The 18,836-nt window shown below is 43.1% G+C and overlaps 1 protein-coding gene across 2 annotated transcripts; it reads right to left on the bottom strand.

Annotated features, from left to right (window-relative positions):
• Positions 1–13,189: 13,189 nt before the first annotated feature.
• Positions 13,190–16,088, bottom strand: LOC140711219 (protein FRG2-like-2). Of its 2 annotated transcripts, none has more exons than XM_073014139.1 (4): positions 15,863–16,088; positions 15,524–15,604; positions 15,217–15,294; positions 13,190–14,892 (listed from the first exon to the last, which is right to left on the bottom strand). In XM_073014139.1, the coding sequence occupies exons 1-4, from the start codon at positions 16,035–16,037 to the stop codon at positions 14,426–14,428; spliced, it is 801 nt and encodes a 266-aa protein (XP_072870240.1). In that variant the 5' UTR covers positions 16,038–16,088; the 3' UTR covers positions 13,190–14,425. The 2 variants fall into 2 exon arrangements, with proteins under 2 accessions (XP_072870240.1, XP_072870241.1); XM_073014140.1 differs by having other exon boundaries at positions 14,426–14,892; positions 15,524–15,601; positions 15,863–16,080.
• Between the last annotated feature and the right edge of the window lie 2,748 nt (positions 16,089–18,836).

Raw genomic sequence — 18,836 nt, 5'->3', positions numbered from 1 at the left:
ACATATGCGGCACCCACCCACATCCAGACATGTCCTACCCACCATGTCACCCCCGAGTGTCCTCCCTCTACCCACACCCAGGCCAGTCCCATTTACCACATCACTCCCATGAGTGTCCTCCCTCCACCTAGACCCAGACCAGTCCCATCCACCATGTCACCCCCATGAGTGTCCTCCCTCCACCCACACCCAGGCCAGTCCCATCCACCATGTCACCCCTGAGTGTCCTCCCTCTGCACACACCCAGGCTGGTCCCATTTACCACATCACTCCCATGAATGTCCTCCCTCCACCTAGACCCAGGCCAGTCCCACCCACCCTTTCACCCCCAAGAGTGTTCGCCTCCCTAGCTGCTCATCCTTCAGGCTTCTGTGGAGGGAGTGGTGCTTACAAACCAGAGACAGCCCCAGGTATGATGGCATTTGGGGAGCTCACACCCTGGCAAGGGGTCAAACATGACCAGCCTTCCAAGGCAGAGCTTGGTTGGAAGCCCCTTATTTAAGAGCTTCAGGATCCAGTACATTCAGGTTTCTGTCCCCACAGCAAATAGACCATGAGGTCTGCAGGCTGCACATGCAGGTCTCGCCGTGACAGCAGAGAGTGCACACGTGGTGTGGTTTGCAGCCCTTTCTCAGGATACCAATCCCATCGAGAAAACCCTCCCCCAAAGGCAATTGTTACACCCCAAAGGTGCCTTCTGCAGCCCCTCCACTGCCCTTCTCTGGCTGGGTAAGAAGATAGCTTCTGAGCAGTGCAGGGTGATGGGAGCATGTTACCACTAAGCAAACAAAGACGTGCTTGAAAGCTGGGCCTGTGCAAGGAGAAACAGGTGTGTGCACCTCTGGCACCTCCTGTCCATCAGGAAGCAGCTGATGAAAAAAGGCTGGAAGTTCACACTGAAGGCTGATGGGAAACCAACTCTAATAACATTAGATAGAGGGAGAGGGACTGGGCTCTCGTGGGAGAGCTATGACCTACAGCTGCCTCTGTGGAGCACGAGGACTCCACCTGCACTGCCCGTTTCCAAAGTTGATGCCGAGAGTCCCCAGTGCTGTGGGGAAACCATGTTTCTTGGGTGTAGTCTGCAGAACCGTGAGCCAATTAAACCTCTTTTCTTCATAAATTACCCAGTCTCAGACTTTTTTTTTTTTTTTTTTTTGAGATATAGTCTCGCTCTGTCACCCAGGCTGGAGTGTAGTGGTGCGATCTCGGCTCACTGCAACCTCTGCCTCCCTGGTTCAAGCGATTCTTCTGCCTCAGCCTCCCGAGTAGCTTAGCTGGGACTACAGGCATACGCCACCACGCCCAGCTAATTTTTTTTTGTATTTTTAATAGAGACAAGGTTTCACCATGTTGGCCAGGATGGTCTCAATCTCTTGACCTCGTGATCCGCCCGCCTCGGCCTCCCAAAGTGCTGGGATTACAGGCGTTAGCCACTGTGCCCAGCCCCAGTCTCAGACATTTCTTTATAGCAGTGCAAGAACAGTCTAACACAATATATGTATTTAACTTAGCATTGGCTGGCGTCAGCATTATACCACTTCACGTAGAGGATAAGAACTTTAAAACAGTACCCATGCATTTCCCTCCTTTTGGGTTTTGTGTTATTGTTTTCATGCATTTTGCTTCTATATGTGCTGTAAACTCACATTAATTTATCATTTTTGCCTTAAACAGTCAATTATCTTTTAAAAATGCTTTTTAATGTTGCATTTTTGCTCACACATTTGCCATCTTGGGTGCTCTACATTCTTTTGTGTAGATCTGGACTTCCATCTGGTTTCACTTTCCCTCTGCCTCAAGGATTTCCTTTAATATTCCTTGTAGTGAGGACTTGCTGGTAATGAATTCTTCAAGCTTTTCAATGTCTGAAAGTCTTTATTTCACTATCATCTTTGAAAGATATTTTCACTGGGTGTAGAATTCCAGACTAACAATCGTTTTATCCTTGAGTATTTTATAGAAGTTAGTCCACTATCCTCTGGTTTGCATTGTTTCTTTATCTTTATTTTTTATTTTTTCGAGACAAGGTCTCACTCTGTCACCCAGGCTGGAGTGCAGTGGCATGATTTCAGCTCACTGAAACCTTTACCTCCTGGGCTCAAGCAATCCTCCCACCTCAGCCTCCCAAGTAGCTAGGACTACAGGCATGCGCCACCACACCCAGCTAATTTTTGCATTTTATATAGAGGCCAGGTTTTGCCATGTTGCCCAGGCTGGTCTTGAACTCTTTGGCTGAAGTGATCATCCTGCCCTGGTCTCGCAAAGTGCTGGGATAATAGGCATGTGCCACTATACCTAACCTTGCGTTGTTTCTAACCAGATGTCTGCCATCTTTTTTTTTTTTTTTTTTTTTTTGAGACAGTCGTGCTGTGGCTCAGGCTGGAGTGCAATGGCGCCATCTAGGTTCACTGCAAGCTCCGCCTCCCAGGTTCAAGCGGTTCTCCCTGACTCAGCCTCCTGAGTAGCTGGGGTTACAAATGCGTGCCACCACGCTCTGCTAATTTTTGTATTTTTGGTAGAGACGGGGTTTTGCCATGTTGCCCAGGCTGGTCTTAAACTCCTGTGCTAAGTGATCATCCTGCCTCAGCCTCCCAAAGTTCTGGGATTACAGGTGTGAGCCACCACACTCAGCCCATTTTTATCTTTGTTCCTCTCTGTATAATGTCCTTTTCCCTTTGGTAGCCTTTCAGATTTTCTCTTTGTCACTAGTTTGGGGCAATTTGATTATGATGTGCTCCAGTGTGTCTTCCTCATGTCTCTTGTGCTAGGGGTTCATTGGTTCTTCGTCTCTGGGTTTACAGTTTTTACCAAATTTAAAATTTTTCATCCACAGTTTTTTCAAATATTTTTTCTTCTACTCCTCCCCACCTTCTTCAGGAACTCCAATTACACATATATTCGTCATGTTGGTGCTGATTTTCTGTTCAATTTTTTTCCATATTGTTCTCCATGTTCCATTTTTGCCAGTTTCTATTGCTACATCTTCCAGTTGACTAATCTTTTTTTGTATAATATCTGTTCTATTTTAAATGCCATTTAGTATATTTTTCATCTCAGACATTGTATTTTTCATCTCTAGAAGTTCAAGCTGGGTCTTCCATGTCTCTACTTACTTCCATGTTCAAGCTTCCCTTTACCTTCTTGTTGTGGAATGTTATTATAATAACTGTTTTAATATCATTGTCGACTAATTCCATCATATGTGCCATTTCTGTATCTATTGATCAAATTTTCTTCTCATTATTGAGACATTTCCTTTTTCTTCACATGCCTGGTAATTTTCAGCTGGATGGCAGACAATGTGAAATTTATCTTATTGTGCATTGGATATTGTTGGGTTCCTATAAATATTATTGAGCTATGATCTAGGATGCAGTTAAACTACCTGGAAAGATTTTGGTTCTTTGAGGGTTTTCTTTGAGGTCTTGTTAAGTAGGACCTTAGCAGCCTTGGCCTAGATCTAATCTTCCACACTACTGGAGCAATTCTTTTCTGAGTGTTTCATCCAATGGTCTGGGAAGTATAAGATTTGTCCACTGTTGCTGGTGGGAACACCAAATATGCCTGGTTCTGTAGGAGGTTCAAGCATTGTTGTTTCTGTTTCTTTCAGGTGTTTTTTCTCCTAGACTTGGGTAGTTTACACACATACATGCACCAATCAGTATTTAGCTGAAGACTCTGGATTTTTTTTGTTTTGTGACTTTATCCTTTTCCTACCCTGAATACTCTGCCCTGCCGAGTTTATCTGAGCTTCTTTGGTCTCCCTGGACTCCAGCTTCATCTCCTCAACTCAGGACCAACACCAGGCTCAGCCTGGGTTCTCTCTCCCTGAGCTGTGGCCTAGAAATGGTTTCCACTCCCTGATTCCCTTCTGGTCACCGCATCTGGGCAGTCCAGAGTCATGAGAAACCCTAGGCCATGTAGCAGAATGCCCACTGTCCCCACTTCACCACACTCTACTCTCTCCATCCAGCACTAGCTGCAGCCAGGCTGTCTCACAGTCCAGAATGCTAGCCAGAGACCAAGTTTTCTGTAGTGCCCTGGCTGGGGCCCACAGATAAGGATGGGCAAGACTGGGGCCGGCAGGCAAGGACAGCCAAGCAGTGCTCCAGAAACCAGCAGATGCCATCAATCAGTTTTACATCCGCCAGGCACTGAGAATCTCTGGACAGCAGAAGTGTTCTCTGTTGCCAGAGCTGAACTCTCAGGTGAAGACTTCAGAAGGCCCTGAAATGTGGGCAGGATTCCATCATTACCTGTCTGTGGCCACAAGGACACAGACTCTTTTAATGGCTGGTAAGATGTCCAGCACACTCGGGACTCTGGAAAGCCCCTTTTCAATTTCAGGCCTCAGCTGAGCTCTCCATTTACCTCAGGCCAGGCAGTACACATTATGGGGGACACCACTGGGTGCTGGGATGAGGATGGCACTTGGCGTGTGAGCTAGGATTGGGTGCCCACCACTCTCTTCCCCAGCCAGGCAGTGGCCAGTAAGCATCTCTGGTTTCTGTCCGCTTACCAGCCTCCTCTGCTACGATTGCATTTCTGGCAGGCAGTGGATTAGGGAAGCACCAGCAGTTGAGGACCATGGGGAGAACCACTACTGGCCAAGCATTCCCAACCTGACAGCAGAACAGGAGTACAGCAGAGCTGAGGTGAACTTGGCAGAGAACTTTGAGACCATGAAGGCAGACAACACTTCCAAGTCATCACAACCTGCTTCTCCCACAGATTTATTGTAGACCAACTCAGTCATCTCCATGTCAACAAGAAATGGTCCTCACTCTGAGCCATCACCCTTAGATTTAGATCATGGGGCTGTCCTGTCTTTAGTATGGAACAAAGAAGTTTTAATTTCTACAAAAAAGGTAAGGTTTTGGGCCACAGCCTTATTAAAACAAACAAACATGAGCACAGTGGTCCACATATGGAATATCTGGGGCCTAAAGAACCTGCTACTTGGAAGTATAATCAATGTCCTTTTGTTTGTTTCTTTAGCCTGGTAGGACAATATCAGAGATTTCCTTGGTCGTAGAGAATATAAAACATAGTTTGAACAAAAGCAGCAATAAAGTTACAAATTATTTTTTGGTGTATTTGCTTAAGTATAAGATAGCTGATCTTGGCTTTATCATGTAAGATTAGTTTGCTTAGTTTTCATTACATTTGCTAAACTTAAATTGAATTGTGAATAAATATATGGCTGATTCATATCGTAATTAAATTGCACATTCACATAAACTGTACATTGAAAGTTGCACATTGTCATCCAAAATAATACTTAGGTAAAACCAAAAATATGATAAACCAATGTCAAGGAACCTACCCTAAAATAAAAATAGAGTTAACATGGAATTGCAAAACTAGAATGGGAGAAACGTTTACCCATAAGATCTTGTTTGGAACATTGATATAACACTAGAAAAGAATTTTTCTAAATAACTACGATGTTCAACTGTGACTGTGAGTCTGTGAAGATCAGGCATTCTGAATCATTGCCCTGTGCTCTGTGGCAGTGCAATTTCACAGAATGCACTACAATAATTAATAAAATTCTCTAATGGGAAAATTTTGATGAATAAGTGTTTACACTATAAATATTTATATTATTAATATATTGGTGCTATTATTTCACAAAATAAAAAAGCTGTAATACAGACTTTAAAAGCAAATAATATCCTTACATTTCTAAATAAAGAAAAAATATAAATTTTGTGAAATATGATTAAGAGTAATTGATAAAATAAAAACTGGGGCATAAATTATATTATAGTTTGGGTAGAGATTGAAAAAAGTGGATGAAAATTTTAATGAGCCCTTTTTGCCTGCACTAAACTTAATCTTATAGGTGAACATTGTAATATATATAGGGTACCTACTAGCTATCTAATTTAGTTTTTACACAATGTATAAATCCTAGCCTATTGTTCTAATGTTTGAACCTGAAATGACACACAAACGTACAAGAGAACAAAATAAGGAAGAAATGTATGGAGACAGTGACATTATCAAGATAGTGGAATGGGGGTCCCTATTTTTATATTCCCCTGCAGGAATAAAAACTAGTCAGCCATCCATCAACCAAAGTAACTTTATGAGAGAGCCAGGCACAGTGGCTCGTGACAGTATCTCCTCCATTCAGGAGCCTGAGGCAGGAGGACTGCTTCAGGCCAGGAGATCAAGAACAGCCTGGGCAATATAGTGAGCTTCGGGATACAGGGCATTATAAAACCTTGCTAAAACCCAAGATCGAGAAGAGTCATTTTGAGAAGGCAGGCCCTTTGGTTAATAAGGTGTCATATTATCCAAAGCAATCTGTAAGTTAACTCAAATCCCTGTCAAAATCCCTGTCTCACTTTTCATAGTAATAGAAAATACAAGCCTACAAAGTAGACTGAATGGCCAAACCAATCATGAGGAATAAGAAAAAAGCTGGGGACATCATCCCTGTGACCCACAGAAAACAGTTCAAAAGTCCCTGTTGGTAGATAACCTGGGGAAACCCTGCTAGGTACTCAGTGGAGCCACACTCACCCACTCATCTGCTATTAGGCCCACCATATAGCAGAACCTTGCCCTAGTGCCTGCTCCACAGAACAAAGCCCTGAAGACAATCCAGTCTGCCCAAAAACATGACAGGACTCACAACCACATGTGCTCCTGGTAACAAGCCCACTAAAGGTAAAACCCACTCCAGATTCAGCAGCCACCTTGTGATCCAGCTACAAGCCTTTTTACTGCAAACCCAGTAAAGATCTCATCAGCCTTGAGATCCAACAGATGAAGATCTTTACCTGCCAAAACCAGTTTATAAAAATGAAAAGAGGTGTTTGCTCCTTCAAATGCACAAACACCAACACAAGTCTATATTACACCCATTCTAACGGTCCTATTTTAACATAGAACTGGAAGTCCTGCATAGAATAATTAAGTCCTACATCAAACAATTAAGCAAGAATATCAAAAAGATCCAAATTGAAAGGAAGAAAAAAAGTCACTGTTTGTGGATGACATAATCTTATATATAAAAAACATAAATAGTACATTTAAATAGTGCACTTAAACTAATAAATACAGTCAGTAAAGAAGCAGAATATACAATTAACATACAAATATCAGTTTTGTTTCTATATGCTTGAGCAAACCAGTAAAAAAGAAAAAATCTCATTTACAATAGCAACAAAATAGTAGATTTCTTAGCAATAAATTTAACCATTGTGGTGAAAGATCTTTACAATAAAAAATAAAAGATATTGATGAAAAAAATTAAAGAAGATACAAATAAACATAAATAGATTACATGTTTATGAATTAGAAGAATATTGTCTAAGTGACATATTATCCAAAGCAATCTGTAGATTATTTCAACTTCCTATCAAAATTCCTGTGCACTTTTTACAGTAATAGAAAATTAAAGTCTACAATGTATATAAAACTATAAGAAATATTGAATGGCCAAAGCAATCATGAAGAATAAAACAAAATCTAGGGACATTACACTTTATTATTTAAAACTACATTTCAAGACTACAGTAAACATAATAGAATGGTATGTTTATAGGAACCAGCATAAAAACCAATGGAACAGAATACAGAGCCCAGAAGTAAATCTATGTGTCTAAAGTTAATCTTTGACAAGGGCACTATGAATACGCAATACAGAAAGTATAGCCTTTTCAATACTTGATGCTGGGAAAACTGTATACTCACAAGCACAATAATAAAATTAGATCATATTTCTTATGCTACACACAAAAATTGACTTAAAATAAAGACTTAAATTTGATACATAAATCCTTAAAAGAAAATATTTTAAAAAGCATATGAAAAGCCTCCATGATACTGGCCTTGGCAATGATTTTTTTAATATATCAAAAGTATTGCAATAAAAGCAAACATAAAGTTGTAGTGTATCAAAGTATTGTGCACAGCAAAAAATAAGAAAACTTTTAAGATGGGATAAAATATTTGCAAACCATATATGATAAGAGGTTAGTATTCAAAATATAGCAGAAAGTCATACAAATCAGAAACAAAACAATAATAATAATAATAATACCAAACTAAAAATAGGCAAAAGACTAAGTATTTTAACAAACATATTCAAATGGCCAACAGATGTGTATAAAGATGCTAAAAATTACCATTAATCAGAAAATTGCAAATCAAAATCATAAGGAGATAGTACTTTACAGCGGTTACAATGGCTAATATCAAAAAGAAGAAATATGACGTGTTAACAAGGATGTGACAAGATATTTCTGTACAGTCTTAATGAGTTGTAAACTGGAAGAGTCATTATGAAAATTAGCATGGAGGTTATTTAAGAAAAATAGAACTATCATACAAGCCAGAAATTCCGCTTCTGTCTATAAACAAAATAAAATCAGATATCTCAAAAAAAATCTTCACCCCTGTATTCAATGCAGCATTATTCACAACTGTCAAGGATTTTTTTTTTTTTAAAACGATGTATCTGTAGATGCTGAATGGATAAGGAAAATGTGGTATAAACAGACAACTGAATATTATTCACCCTTGAAAAAGATTGAAATTCTGCTATTTCAACATGAATGAACCTGGGTACATTATGCTAAGCAAAATAAGCCAGGCACAGAAAGACAAACGCTGTGTGTTCTCACTTAAATGGAGAATCTAAAAAGGCTGAACCCATAGAAGCAGAGAGTACAATGGTAATGAACAGGTCTGGAGGTAGAAAAATGGTAAAGTGTTCAAAGAGTACAAACTTTCAGTTAAAAGATAAATAAGTTTTGGGGATCTAATGTATAGCTTTAAAATGTAGTTAATAACAGTGTTTTGTATGCTTAAAATTTGCTACAACAGTAGGAGACCTCAAGTGCTCTCACTACAAAAAACAACCATGTGAGGTGACATAAATATTCATCAACTTAATTGTATTAAACGTTTTACAATATATATACCTATCAAATTATTATAATTTACACAATACATAATTATGCAATTTTTATTGGTCAAAAAATTGATGTTATGTGCATATGCATATATACACATAAGTGTGTATATACAGGTATGTAAAATATATACATATATATCCATGACATATGTTGTTATGTATATACTTGTGTGTGTATATATATACACATAGATATCAATAACACAGTCCTAGTAAGCTTCAAACTAAACAAGAGAAAATTATAAAATGATAACTATTTAAAAATCAGGAAACAAATGGGAATTTAATACATGCTCAACAATGTTCTAGTTCCTCAATGGGAAAGTACATGTTTTAAATGTAGAAAGTAGATACAGTAAACCATATTACTGTTTAGGAATTAGGGCACAGAATGTTTACAGTATTAGCCTCAATACATACCAAAAAACTTAAAGTTTTGAAGTAAAATAACATTAGGTTTTATTATATGGGGCAGATGCTTAGTGTTCTGATAAAATTTTTGAGTATGAATTTCTGTAGAATCACATTTGAAACCTTCATAGGATATGAAATTGTAAAACAGAAAACACGACATCTGGATGTGGTGTTTCTGGGATTTCTAAACTAAATCCCAATATCTCCACTACTCTCACACATTTTAGACTCAAAATGGAAATTAGAAAATGTTTAACATAGAGTTCCTTTAAAATCACAGACGGCCCCATGTCCTCAAAAGCAGTAAAAGAGCAAGCAGCCAGGTCCTCCAGCCCCTTGCAAGCCATGCAAAGGGCTTTGATTTTCTTTGTAACCTGGAAGAATGATCGCCGAAGGGGAAGCCCAGACCTAGAGAACTGAAGAGCCTTGGGCAGAAGATGTCTGTCTCTATATGAGAGCAAGAGAAAGAAACCAGGGCTTCTCAGAAACGATTTCCATTGGAGCATAGCTTCGCAAACCACACTTTAAGATCTGGCTTTCTCCTTGACCTTTGGACATCTCATCTGTGTCATCTGCTTTATTCACTCCCATCTATTTAGATGTTTGGCTACTATCTCCTGTCTCCTCACACTCTGGGGCTTTTTTTTTCTCAATATAGGTGATCAGGTTTAGCTTAGAGAACAGCCAAGGACTCTGTATTAAAAAAAGTAATATGACTTCTGCTGTGATTTTCCAGTTACTACTTAGTACTGTGCTCAGTGGAAAAAACAGAGCATTATAAAAGAGTCTAAAAATTTGATACCAAATACTGTTTCCTTACAGAAACGTTATGATATTTAAAAACTTTTCTAAATTTGTGGGTCCTTAGCTCCATGACCCAGTCCTGTTGAATCAAAACTTGGTGGTGGTTGGCTGGGCATGTTGGCTCACACCTCTGATCCCAGCACTTTGAGAGGCCAAGACAGGCAAATCGCTTAAGCCCAGGGGTTTGTGGCCAGCCTGGGCAACACGGCAAGACCTAGTCTTGGGTGGGGGAGGGGGAAAGGTGGTGGTAATGGGAGGTGGTAATGCGATTATACGGTGTGGGCAACCATATTTTGTGCCTCTAAATTTCTGGAGTTACCACTAACCTAAAATTAAGGATACAGATCAGCTGAATAAATAAAAAAGATTTACGTCAAGATGAAGCGTCCTCGTGGGGGTCCGCAGCTGCAGCACCGCCAGGCGGCAGCATCCCACCTCCTCCACCTGGCTGCAGCCCCACCAGGAGCCGGGCTCCAGCCAGGGCGCTGCGGCAGGCACCCGACCCCGAAGGCGCAGACGTGGGTTTCCTGCCGTCCCGGGTGTCTTCCCGCTCCCCGGACGCCCGGGCAATTCAGTTCATTCTTCCAGCACCGCCGCAACCTTCCAAGCCGGAGGAAGGGGCGGGCAGGGGTAGCGGGTCCCACAGACGCCCGCCAAGACCTCCGCTCCAGAACCTGTGGGCTGCTTTCCCTGCGGAAGGACGTTGCCATCGCCAACCATGAGGAAATCCACCCTTGTGCACCCGGACTCCCATTGCCACCGACTTCGTGTAAACTCCAGTCCCGGGGACACGAGAGAGACCCAGGACTCGGGCCGTGGACACGCTCGGTGCCCCGGCTGTCACCAGACGGACGGGCGCACTCTACAAATCTCGGGACCCACCGCAGCTAGAGGACAGGGAGAAGCCAACAAAAGAAGGACCCTATGAAACGCACCCCCAAAGCAACCAACCAGTCCAAGAAAAAACACGTCTCAGGTCTCCATTTGTTTTCCCGCGTGGGGGGCCCTGACCCCTGTTCTAGCCCGGCCCAAGCTCCTTCCACCCTACCCCGGCCTGCTCAGTGGGACCTGTCTACCTGAGCACAGCCTCGCTCTCCAAGGCTCTGTTGCTGTCGCTCTCCAGTCCCCTCACCCTCTTTCTCCTCCTCCCCCTCCACCTCGCACTCTTCTGTCACCTTCTGTCTCTCTCTACCCCTCCATCTCTGTCTCTGTCTCTCTCTCTTTCTCTCTCTTCCCGTTTCTCTCTCTCCATCCCGGTCTCCGTAGCTCTCTTTCAAGCTGTGTCTGTGTCTTTGTCTGTGTGTCCGTGTGTGTGTGTCAGTGTGTGTGTCCGTGTGTGTGTCGGTGTGTGTGTCCGTGTGTGTTCCCATGTGTGTGTATCCGTGTGTGTGTGTGTGCCCGTGTGTGTGTCTGTGCATGTCCGTGTGTGCCCACGCGCGTTCACCCATGTGTGTGTGTGTGTGTCGGGGTGGGTTTGCTCGTGCTGGTGGTGGGGTGTGTCGGGGTGTCCGTCAGCCCCTCTCTCCTGGGATCAGGCTGCCGGGGCTCTAGGGCCAGAGTGGGGCAAAGCAGAACCTTCCCGCCCCCTTGACCACGGGCAGGACCTCGTGTGGACAAGGGACAGTGGTGGCGTTGTGAGAAAAAGGGCCTGCGGGGGGGGGGGGGACAGCCCTGGCGACTCTGGGTGTGTGGGGCAAGAGGGGGCCTTGCAGGAGGGGCGGCGAGGCATCCAAAACAATGTTTCCGCAGCAAGGCGGGCACCGGAGGGGATCCCAGGGCAGTGAGCCCTGGGCCCTGACGCCTCGGAGCACACCCCGTCCTGAGCCGGTCCGATGTGTTGGAAGCTCGGAGCTGAGAGTCGGGGAAGGCCTGGAGCATCTGCGAAAGGGAGGCCGCCCAGAGAGCCCGTAGCCTGGGCAGGGGATGGAGGCATCACGGCCTGAGGACGGATTCCTGTCTCCTGCGACAAGGGGAGTCTCCACTGTGGCCTGTTTGGAAACTGGAAAGGAGAGCGAAGACACAGTGCTGCTTTTCCACGCTTCCCTGCAGGTTTCTGGGTCCCCACAGAGCTAGGGAAGCAGTCAACATGGTCTCTCTTTCGGGGGCCAGAGACGCGTGAGCAACAGGCCCCCTTGCAGAGGGCAAAGGAACGTGGAACCCGAAACCACGCTTCATCGGCCTGAGTGCGACTCCTGTGCGGATGGGACTATCGGCCTCGCGCTCTGTTGCAGGCTCAACGTGGGGCGCAATTCGCTCATTCCTTGGGAGACGGAATTCGTCTGAATTGCTCCGGGATGAAGTGACCCAGACTGGGGATCCGGGGGTCCGGTGAGCGCCCCGCAGGCCGACGCAGCTGTGGGCCGAGCCCTTAGCCCGCACTGGGCACCCAACATTTTCCCGGAGTGCAAGGTCCTGCTGGTCCTGGAGGCAGAAGACCGCTTTTCTCTCTGCCTTCCTCTCTGTGTCTCTGCCTCCCTTTCTCCCTCTGTCCTTCCCTTCCTCCCTCCCCACTCCCTACCTCCCTTCCTCCCCCCTCCCCACTTTCTCCTTTCCAATGTCCCTCTGTCCATCTGTCCTTTTCTAGCTCTGTTCCTCCCTTTCTCTATGTCTGTGTTCCTCTCCCCATCTCTATTTTTCAACATTTTATGATCCCATTGTGTGTATCCGTGTGTTAACTTTTTTAGCAATAAAGTTCATTTTCATTAAGATATATACATTGTTATTTAGACACGTTATTTATGTATGTGCATTTATTTAATATACATAAATTTATGTCAGAGTTATTCTACAGCATAGTGTAAGCATAACTCGTAAGCAGTGTCAACCCGAAAATTGTGTCTTACATGACTGTGGTTCTTTTCTATCGCAGTGGTGGAGGTTAAAATCTCTATGTCTCCAATTGCTCTCTGTGTATTCCCATTGAACTGGCCCCATTTCCTGTAGTAATGGAACACTGTCCCCGGACTATGACAAGAGCTGTGGGCTGCGGGGAGGTCAGGGTTAGGATGACGCAGAAGTGAAGATAAGACATTCTCTTTTTCACATCTTTATTAGATACAAATTATATATGAAAGAAATTTAAAATTCCAAACAACATTAATGTTTATTTCATTATTACATAAAATGAAAATTATAAAGCAACCAAATAAGTAATTAATACTCTTAGATAATGAAAGATAGTATGATCTCAGTACAAAATACCAGAATGTATGTCAAATATAACAAAATACGCTGTGCTGTAGTATGTGATGAAATCTCCATATCCTGCAATACAGTACAATTAATTGAAATGTATAAAATACAATAAAATTTAAATTTAGGATATTTAAAATGAAATAAAACATGAGGCAGGTGAATAAATAAGTATAATCATTTACCATTTAATAGATCTTGACTTAAATTTTATGTAGAAATATTAAAAGTAAATAGCTTGCATATTAATTTTACTATACTTATATCAAACTGTAAAAATGTATAGACATTTTCCCACAGGGAGTGCTATTAATGGTTTGTGGATATTAGTACTCCATGGGTTCAGGCTGGAAGAGTGAGAGCCTACAACCTTTTCTGAATTAAAAGAAAAGCAATTTCTTGGTAAGGCGGCTCATGTCTGTAATCCCAGCACACTGGGAGGTGGAGGCTGGCGGATCACTTGAGTTCGAGGCCAACCTGGTCAATGTGACAAAACTCTGTCTCTACTAACAAAACAAGAAAAAAACTCAGCCAGACATGGTGGTACCTGCCTGTAGTCCCAGCTACTTGGGAGGCTGAGGCATGCGAATTGTTTGAATCCAGGAAACGGAGGTTGCAGTGAGCTAGGATTGTGCCACTGTACTCCAGCCTGGGTAACATAGGAAGACTGTCTCAAAAAAAAAAAAAAGCATATAATTTTGTATTTACTTTTCTACAATCTAAAATATGCAAATTCACGATTACATTCTAATATTTTTCTGATTATACAGAAATGCACGACTGTCATCAGACATCCGAAAGGCATCAAATGTCTAACATGGAACATAAAATTTGTCTATAGCCTTAGTGCTCTGCAAAATGCAGGGCTCACAATTCTGAGTATGCCACTCAAGTTTCTTTCCTATGACTTCTTCAAGTTCTGTCATTTATTAACACAGTGCATCCAAAATTGTCACTGCTGGTCATCTGGAAGAATCTGAGAAGTAACAGGTCCTTGTTCTCATTCCCAGAGATGCATCCTCTGCTGAATAGGGTCAAGGTGCTCCCAGCTCAGCCTCATCTGATCCACTGACAGGCTCAGTTATCTCCCGCCCAGGGATGGGCTTCCCTATCCAGGGCTGAATCCCCAGAACCAGGCAGTGTGGCTGGGACAAGCCAGCCCTCAGCAGGGAAGACATAAGCTGCCTGGGTGGACATGGAATACAAGGTCTGCACCTGGGCACACAGAGGCCCCCGGAGCTGAGTGAGCAGTGTGAGCTGCTCCCAGGTCAGTGGAGAACGAATCTGCTGTGCCCACACCTGGGCTAGGTCTTGATAAATAGCCTCCGACATAGCTCGCACAGAGGTCACCAAGCTTTTTCGAAGTGACGGTGTTTGGACTCCTAGGGCCCGAGACGTGTGCCGCTGGCTGCACCCAGTGCGGGCCCTGGAATGTCCCCCATGGTGGCCATCACAGGTCTCCTGGATTTCACTGTTGTGCACAGCAGTGGAGGATCTTGATTTTTTTTTCAGCGTCAAGCTGCACTCTTCTTCTGGACAGTTCCCTGCAAAGAAAGCATGTGAGAGACTCACCAGAGCAGTCCCCACAGACCCTCATTTCCAGAACCCCCTGTGCACCCAGGTGAACCCCACTTGTCTCTCCCACTCCTCCCTGACCATCTCAGCACTGGAATGAAGTGAGGTTGAACCCCTTGTGAGTCCCCAAATATTCTCAGAGTGCTAAGATCTCAAAAATTTACTTGTCGGTAAGTAACTCCCTTTCTGCTCAAGCCTCGTATAAAAGTTTCCTGATTATTTACCTTTTGAGGCAAAACAAAAACAAAAAAACCCACCACTACCACCACCAACAAAAAACACCAAGATTCTACCTGCTCTGTCTTGGCAGCTGTCCTTGGAACTGATTTTTCTTTTCCTGCAGTTTTCCCGGTATGAGCTGGACTCTGGTTCTGTGAATACAATGAGAGTTTGAGAAAGTGCCTCCAACTGAACACCCTGAAATTCCTAGTCCATCCTGGACACACAGGAGCTCAGGTTCCCACCAAACCCCAGCTCTCTTCTGTTCTCCAGTGTCCAGGATCTGCACCGCCCTGGCTGCCAAGGAGCTCCCGGTTTTCTGACCAGGGGAGCCAGAGTTGTTGGCTCGTCCCTTCTTGCCTGGAAAGAGTCAAATCTTACCGGATCCAGCAGTGCTGTTCCCGGCCTTGAGCTTGGTTTCCTCAGAATTCTCCTCCTTGTTTGGGTTGGGCTCCGATCCTGCTGCAAAAGGAAGTTTAGATGACTCACCTCTCCCTAGGCAGAGTCCCATAGTCTATCTCTGATGAGTTTTTGCAGATCAGTCCTTCATGTGAAGTTCTGCCAGCATCACGAGTGAACACATTTCTCAAAGTCCCCTGAGGGCACCAAGCCATTTCCCATCCCCAAATCTCAAAATAAAACCCTACTAAAGACACATGGCTCAGTATCCCTGATTCCAACTCTCCTTCCAGCCTCCATGGGAGCAGCCCAAGGCCTTACCTTGCCTTTGTATGTGCTTCTCACTGGAATGGGAGGAGGCCGTCTTACCTTTTCCTTTGAATGGTTTCTTCTCATCTGGGCCCCTTTCTGTAAAGATCTGTGGGGAAGGGGGCTGGTCAGTGGGGTGCTGGATGGAAGAGCAGTGGAGACCGGGGTTTTCATTTCCCTTTCCCATGTTGACGCTCAAGTGAAAGGAGGCCGCTCTTTCACGTCCAAAGGCGGACTGCGGGTTATTCCGCTGGACCTGCCTTTATACGTCCCTCGGCTGGGTGTGGCTGACTCTTACTGGCTGAACAGGTTTCTCCTTCCTGCTGCTTCTTAGAGCCTCAACAGGAAGTTTCTTGCTGTAATTCTACTGGGGGCCTAGACACAGTTAAGGAGAGACTTTTTCAGGATCCTGTCATAGTGACAAGAAAACAAAGAACCGGGAGCACAGAGATCAGAAGAAGATCGGGGAATCATTTCTTCCGATTTCTGTCTCAGTCATATTTTGCACAGAAAGAGAATTTATTATACATAGTGTTAACATTGTATACATAGATATTATACTTTCTTAAATGCTTGGAAACAACAAATGTCAAATTATAGTTGATTGTATTAGATCCACACATATATGATGAAATAAAAATGCAAAGAAAAAATAAATACCAAATGAAATGGCCCATCCTACCTTAAAAATGGGGAAGATAATTAGATCAAATGCAATAAAATTGAATTGATTAGATTAGAGCCAGTGCTAACCTAATCAGCCCTTAATTCCTGAGGTAGCAAAAAGTCTAGGTGGAAAAACATTACCCCTTTCTCACCCTGCCTCAGTCATCCTGGGAGCACCACTCTGTTCTGTGGAATTTATTCATCCTCCCTAGTAAAAATGGACTTGATTCCAAACAGGTAACCCAACTGATCACAAGGAAAACAGCCTAGATTCTGAACATTCAGCTCCTGTCTTCACACAGCAGACACCACCCGAATCCCATCAAAGCCCACATTGTTTCTCAACATCCACCATCAAGACATATTCCAGGGCAGCCTCTCAAAATTGCCTCAGTGAGACAGAACAAGGTGTGGTGGAGCTCTAGGTTCAGAACAGCGGCCTCATCCCTTCCTACTGCAGCAGAGTCTGTCTCTGCTGGTCAGAGCCCTCAGACTACAGAAGGGTTAGTTCATGTCCCAGCAAGTGTTTCCTGGCTGAAACACTTGCTGGGACATGCTCCTGGTTCTTTGTTTTCTTGTCACTATGACAGGATCCTGAAAAAGTCTCTCCTTAACTGTGTCTAGGCCCCCAGTAGAACTACAGCAAGAAACTTCTTGTTGAGGCTCTAAGAAGCGGCAGGAAGGAGAAACCTGTTCAGCCAACAAGAAGTTTTCCTTCTTGTCTCCCCGTCTGCTGAGGAAAGCATGCAGGAATGAGACCTTCTGTGTTAGGGAGTACTCAGCCTCCAGTCCCAGATGACTTGATTGACTGATGAGCTGATTCCCTGAGGAGGAGAAAGAAGCAGGGAAGAGACTGTGTTGGGTGAGTCTGTGTTTTCCCAGCTGTGCTATCTGTGCAAGTAGTGGAACCAAAAAAGATATTAGTGGTTGACAGACACTGACTAGTGAAATTATCTGAATGTAAATGGAACTTATAATATCGTTATATTGTATAATATTATCATATATAAAATTTATTCGACATCTAAATAAATTTTGATATATTATGATATCATAATATCATATAAAATTTGGTCAGGTAATTTTATAAGAAAATTGAGTTAAATTCTATAACAACATTAACATATAAACTCAATAGAAAGCTAGGAAAATTGTCTGCTCTTGTGTAAATTACTGCTTTTTGGATAACTCTGTAAAGGTGTGAAGAGGAATCTGCTACTTACCTGATAAGTAAGTACTTGATAAGACATCGACTTGCAAATCTTTGCTGTTTTTAACCAGTGCTGTCTCAAGATATCAGAATATTTTACTCTAAGACAGTATTTTCATAGATATCATAATAGGAATTTTGTTCATTTTAGTTAATAAATTATTATAACATTTATTGGTTATTAATAATTTATGTCATTGTTAAAATATACTTCTACAGACAACACATTACACACATGTTTTGATTTGTGCTTTAATCTCAGGTAAATTTTTAAAATTTTTATTTATTAAATTCTATTTATTTTAGATAAAAGTGACCTTGTACGTGCCATATGCTGTAGTTTCTTAGAAAGAGAAATGCTCAGGCAAAACTCAGGCCTGGCCAGGCACGGTGGCTCACACCTGTAATCCCAGCACTTTGTGAGGCCAAGGCGGGTGAATCACCTTAGGTCAGGAGTTCGAGGCCAGCCTACCCAACATAAGGAAACCCCATCTGTACTAAAAATACAAAAAAAAAAAAAAAAAAAAAATTGGCTGAAAGTAGTGGCTCACACCTGTAATTCCAGCTACTCAGGAGGCAGGAGGATCACTTGAACTTGGGAGGCAGAGGTTTTGGTGAGCTGAGATCATGCCACTGTACTCCAGCTGGGTGACACAGCAAAACTTCATCTTAAAAAGATAAAAAACTCAGGCTTATTTTTATCAAAATCTGGATTTTAAATGACATTTCTAGGTGTGTCCTTTCAATAAAAATCCAAACCAAAACAAACAAAAAATGTCTAGGTAATTCCCCTGTATATTAACTGTTAAATTGGATACTTTTATTTTTAAGAGAGGGATTGTTTATATGGATGTGTTGGTGTGTCAAAAATGTACAGTTAAGATTGGACCTTTTTTTGACAGAGCCTCACTCGTCCCTCTGGATGGAGTGCAGCGGTGCAATCACAGCTCACTACAGCCTTGACCTCCCAGACTCCAGTGATCTTCCCAAGTCAGCCTCCCAAATAGCTGTGATGACAAGTGTGTGCCACTGTGCCCAACTAACTTTTAGAAAATTGTTGTAGAGATGAGGTCTCACTATCTTGCCCCAGTGAGTTCTTGTTATGTTGCC

The sequence above is a fragment of the Chlorocebus sabaeus genome, unplaced genomic scaffold, assembly GCF_047675955.1.
Source record: "Chlorocebus sabaeus isolate Y175 unplaced genomic scaffold, mChlSab1.0.hap1 unalloc_scaffold_299, whole genome shotgun sequence".
Lineage (NCBI taxonomy): Eukaryota > Metazoa > Chordata > Mammalia > Primates > Cercopithecidae > Chlorocebus > Chlorocebus sabaeus.
This window is presented reverse-complemented; position numbering and strand designations above follow the sequence as displayed.

What these genes read in the sequence shown, in the direction of transcription:
- LOC140711219 (XM_073014139.1), bottom strand. Translation starts at nt 16,037, where the DNA reads ATGGGAAAGGGAAATGAAAACCCCGGTCTCCACTGCTCTTCCATCCAG. An exon ending in GAAGCACATACAAAGGCAAG is followed by an intron (nt 15,605 to 15,862) that starts GTAAGGCCTTGG and finishes TTCCTTTTGCAG; the next exon opens with CAGGATCGGAGCCCAACCCA. An exon ending in GAACAGCACTGCTGGATCCG is followed by an intron (nt 15,295 to 15,523) that starts GTAAGATTTGAC and finishes TTGTATTCACAG; the next exon opens with AACCAGAGTCCAGCTCATAC.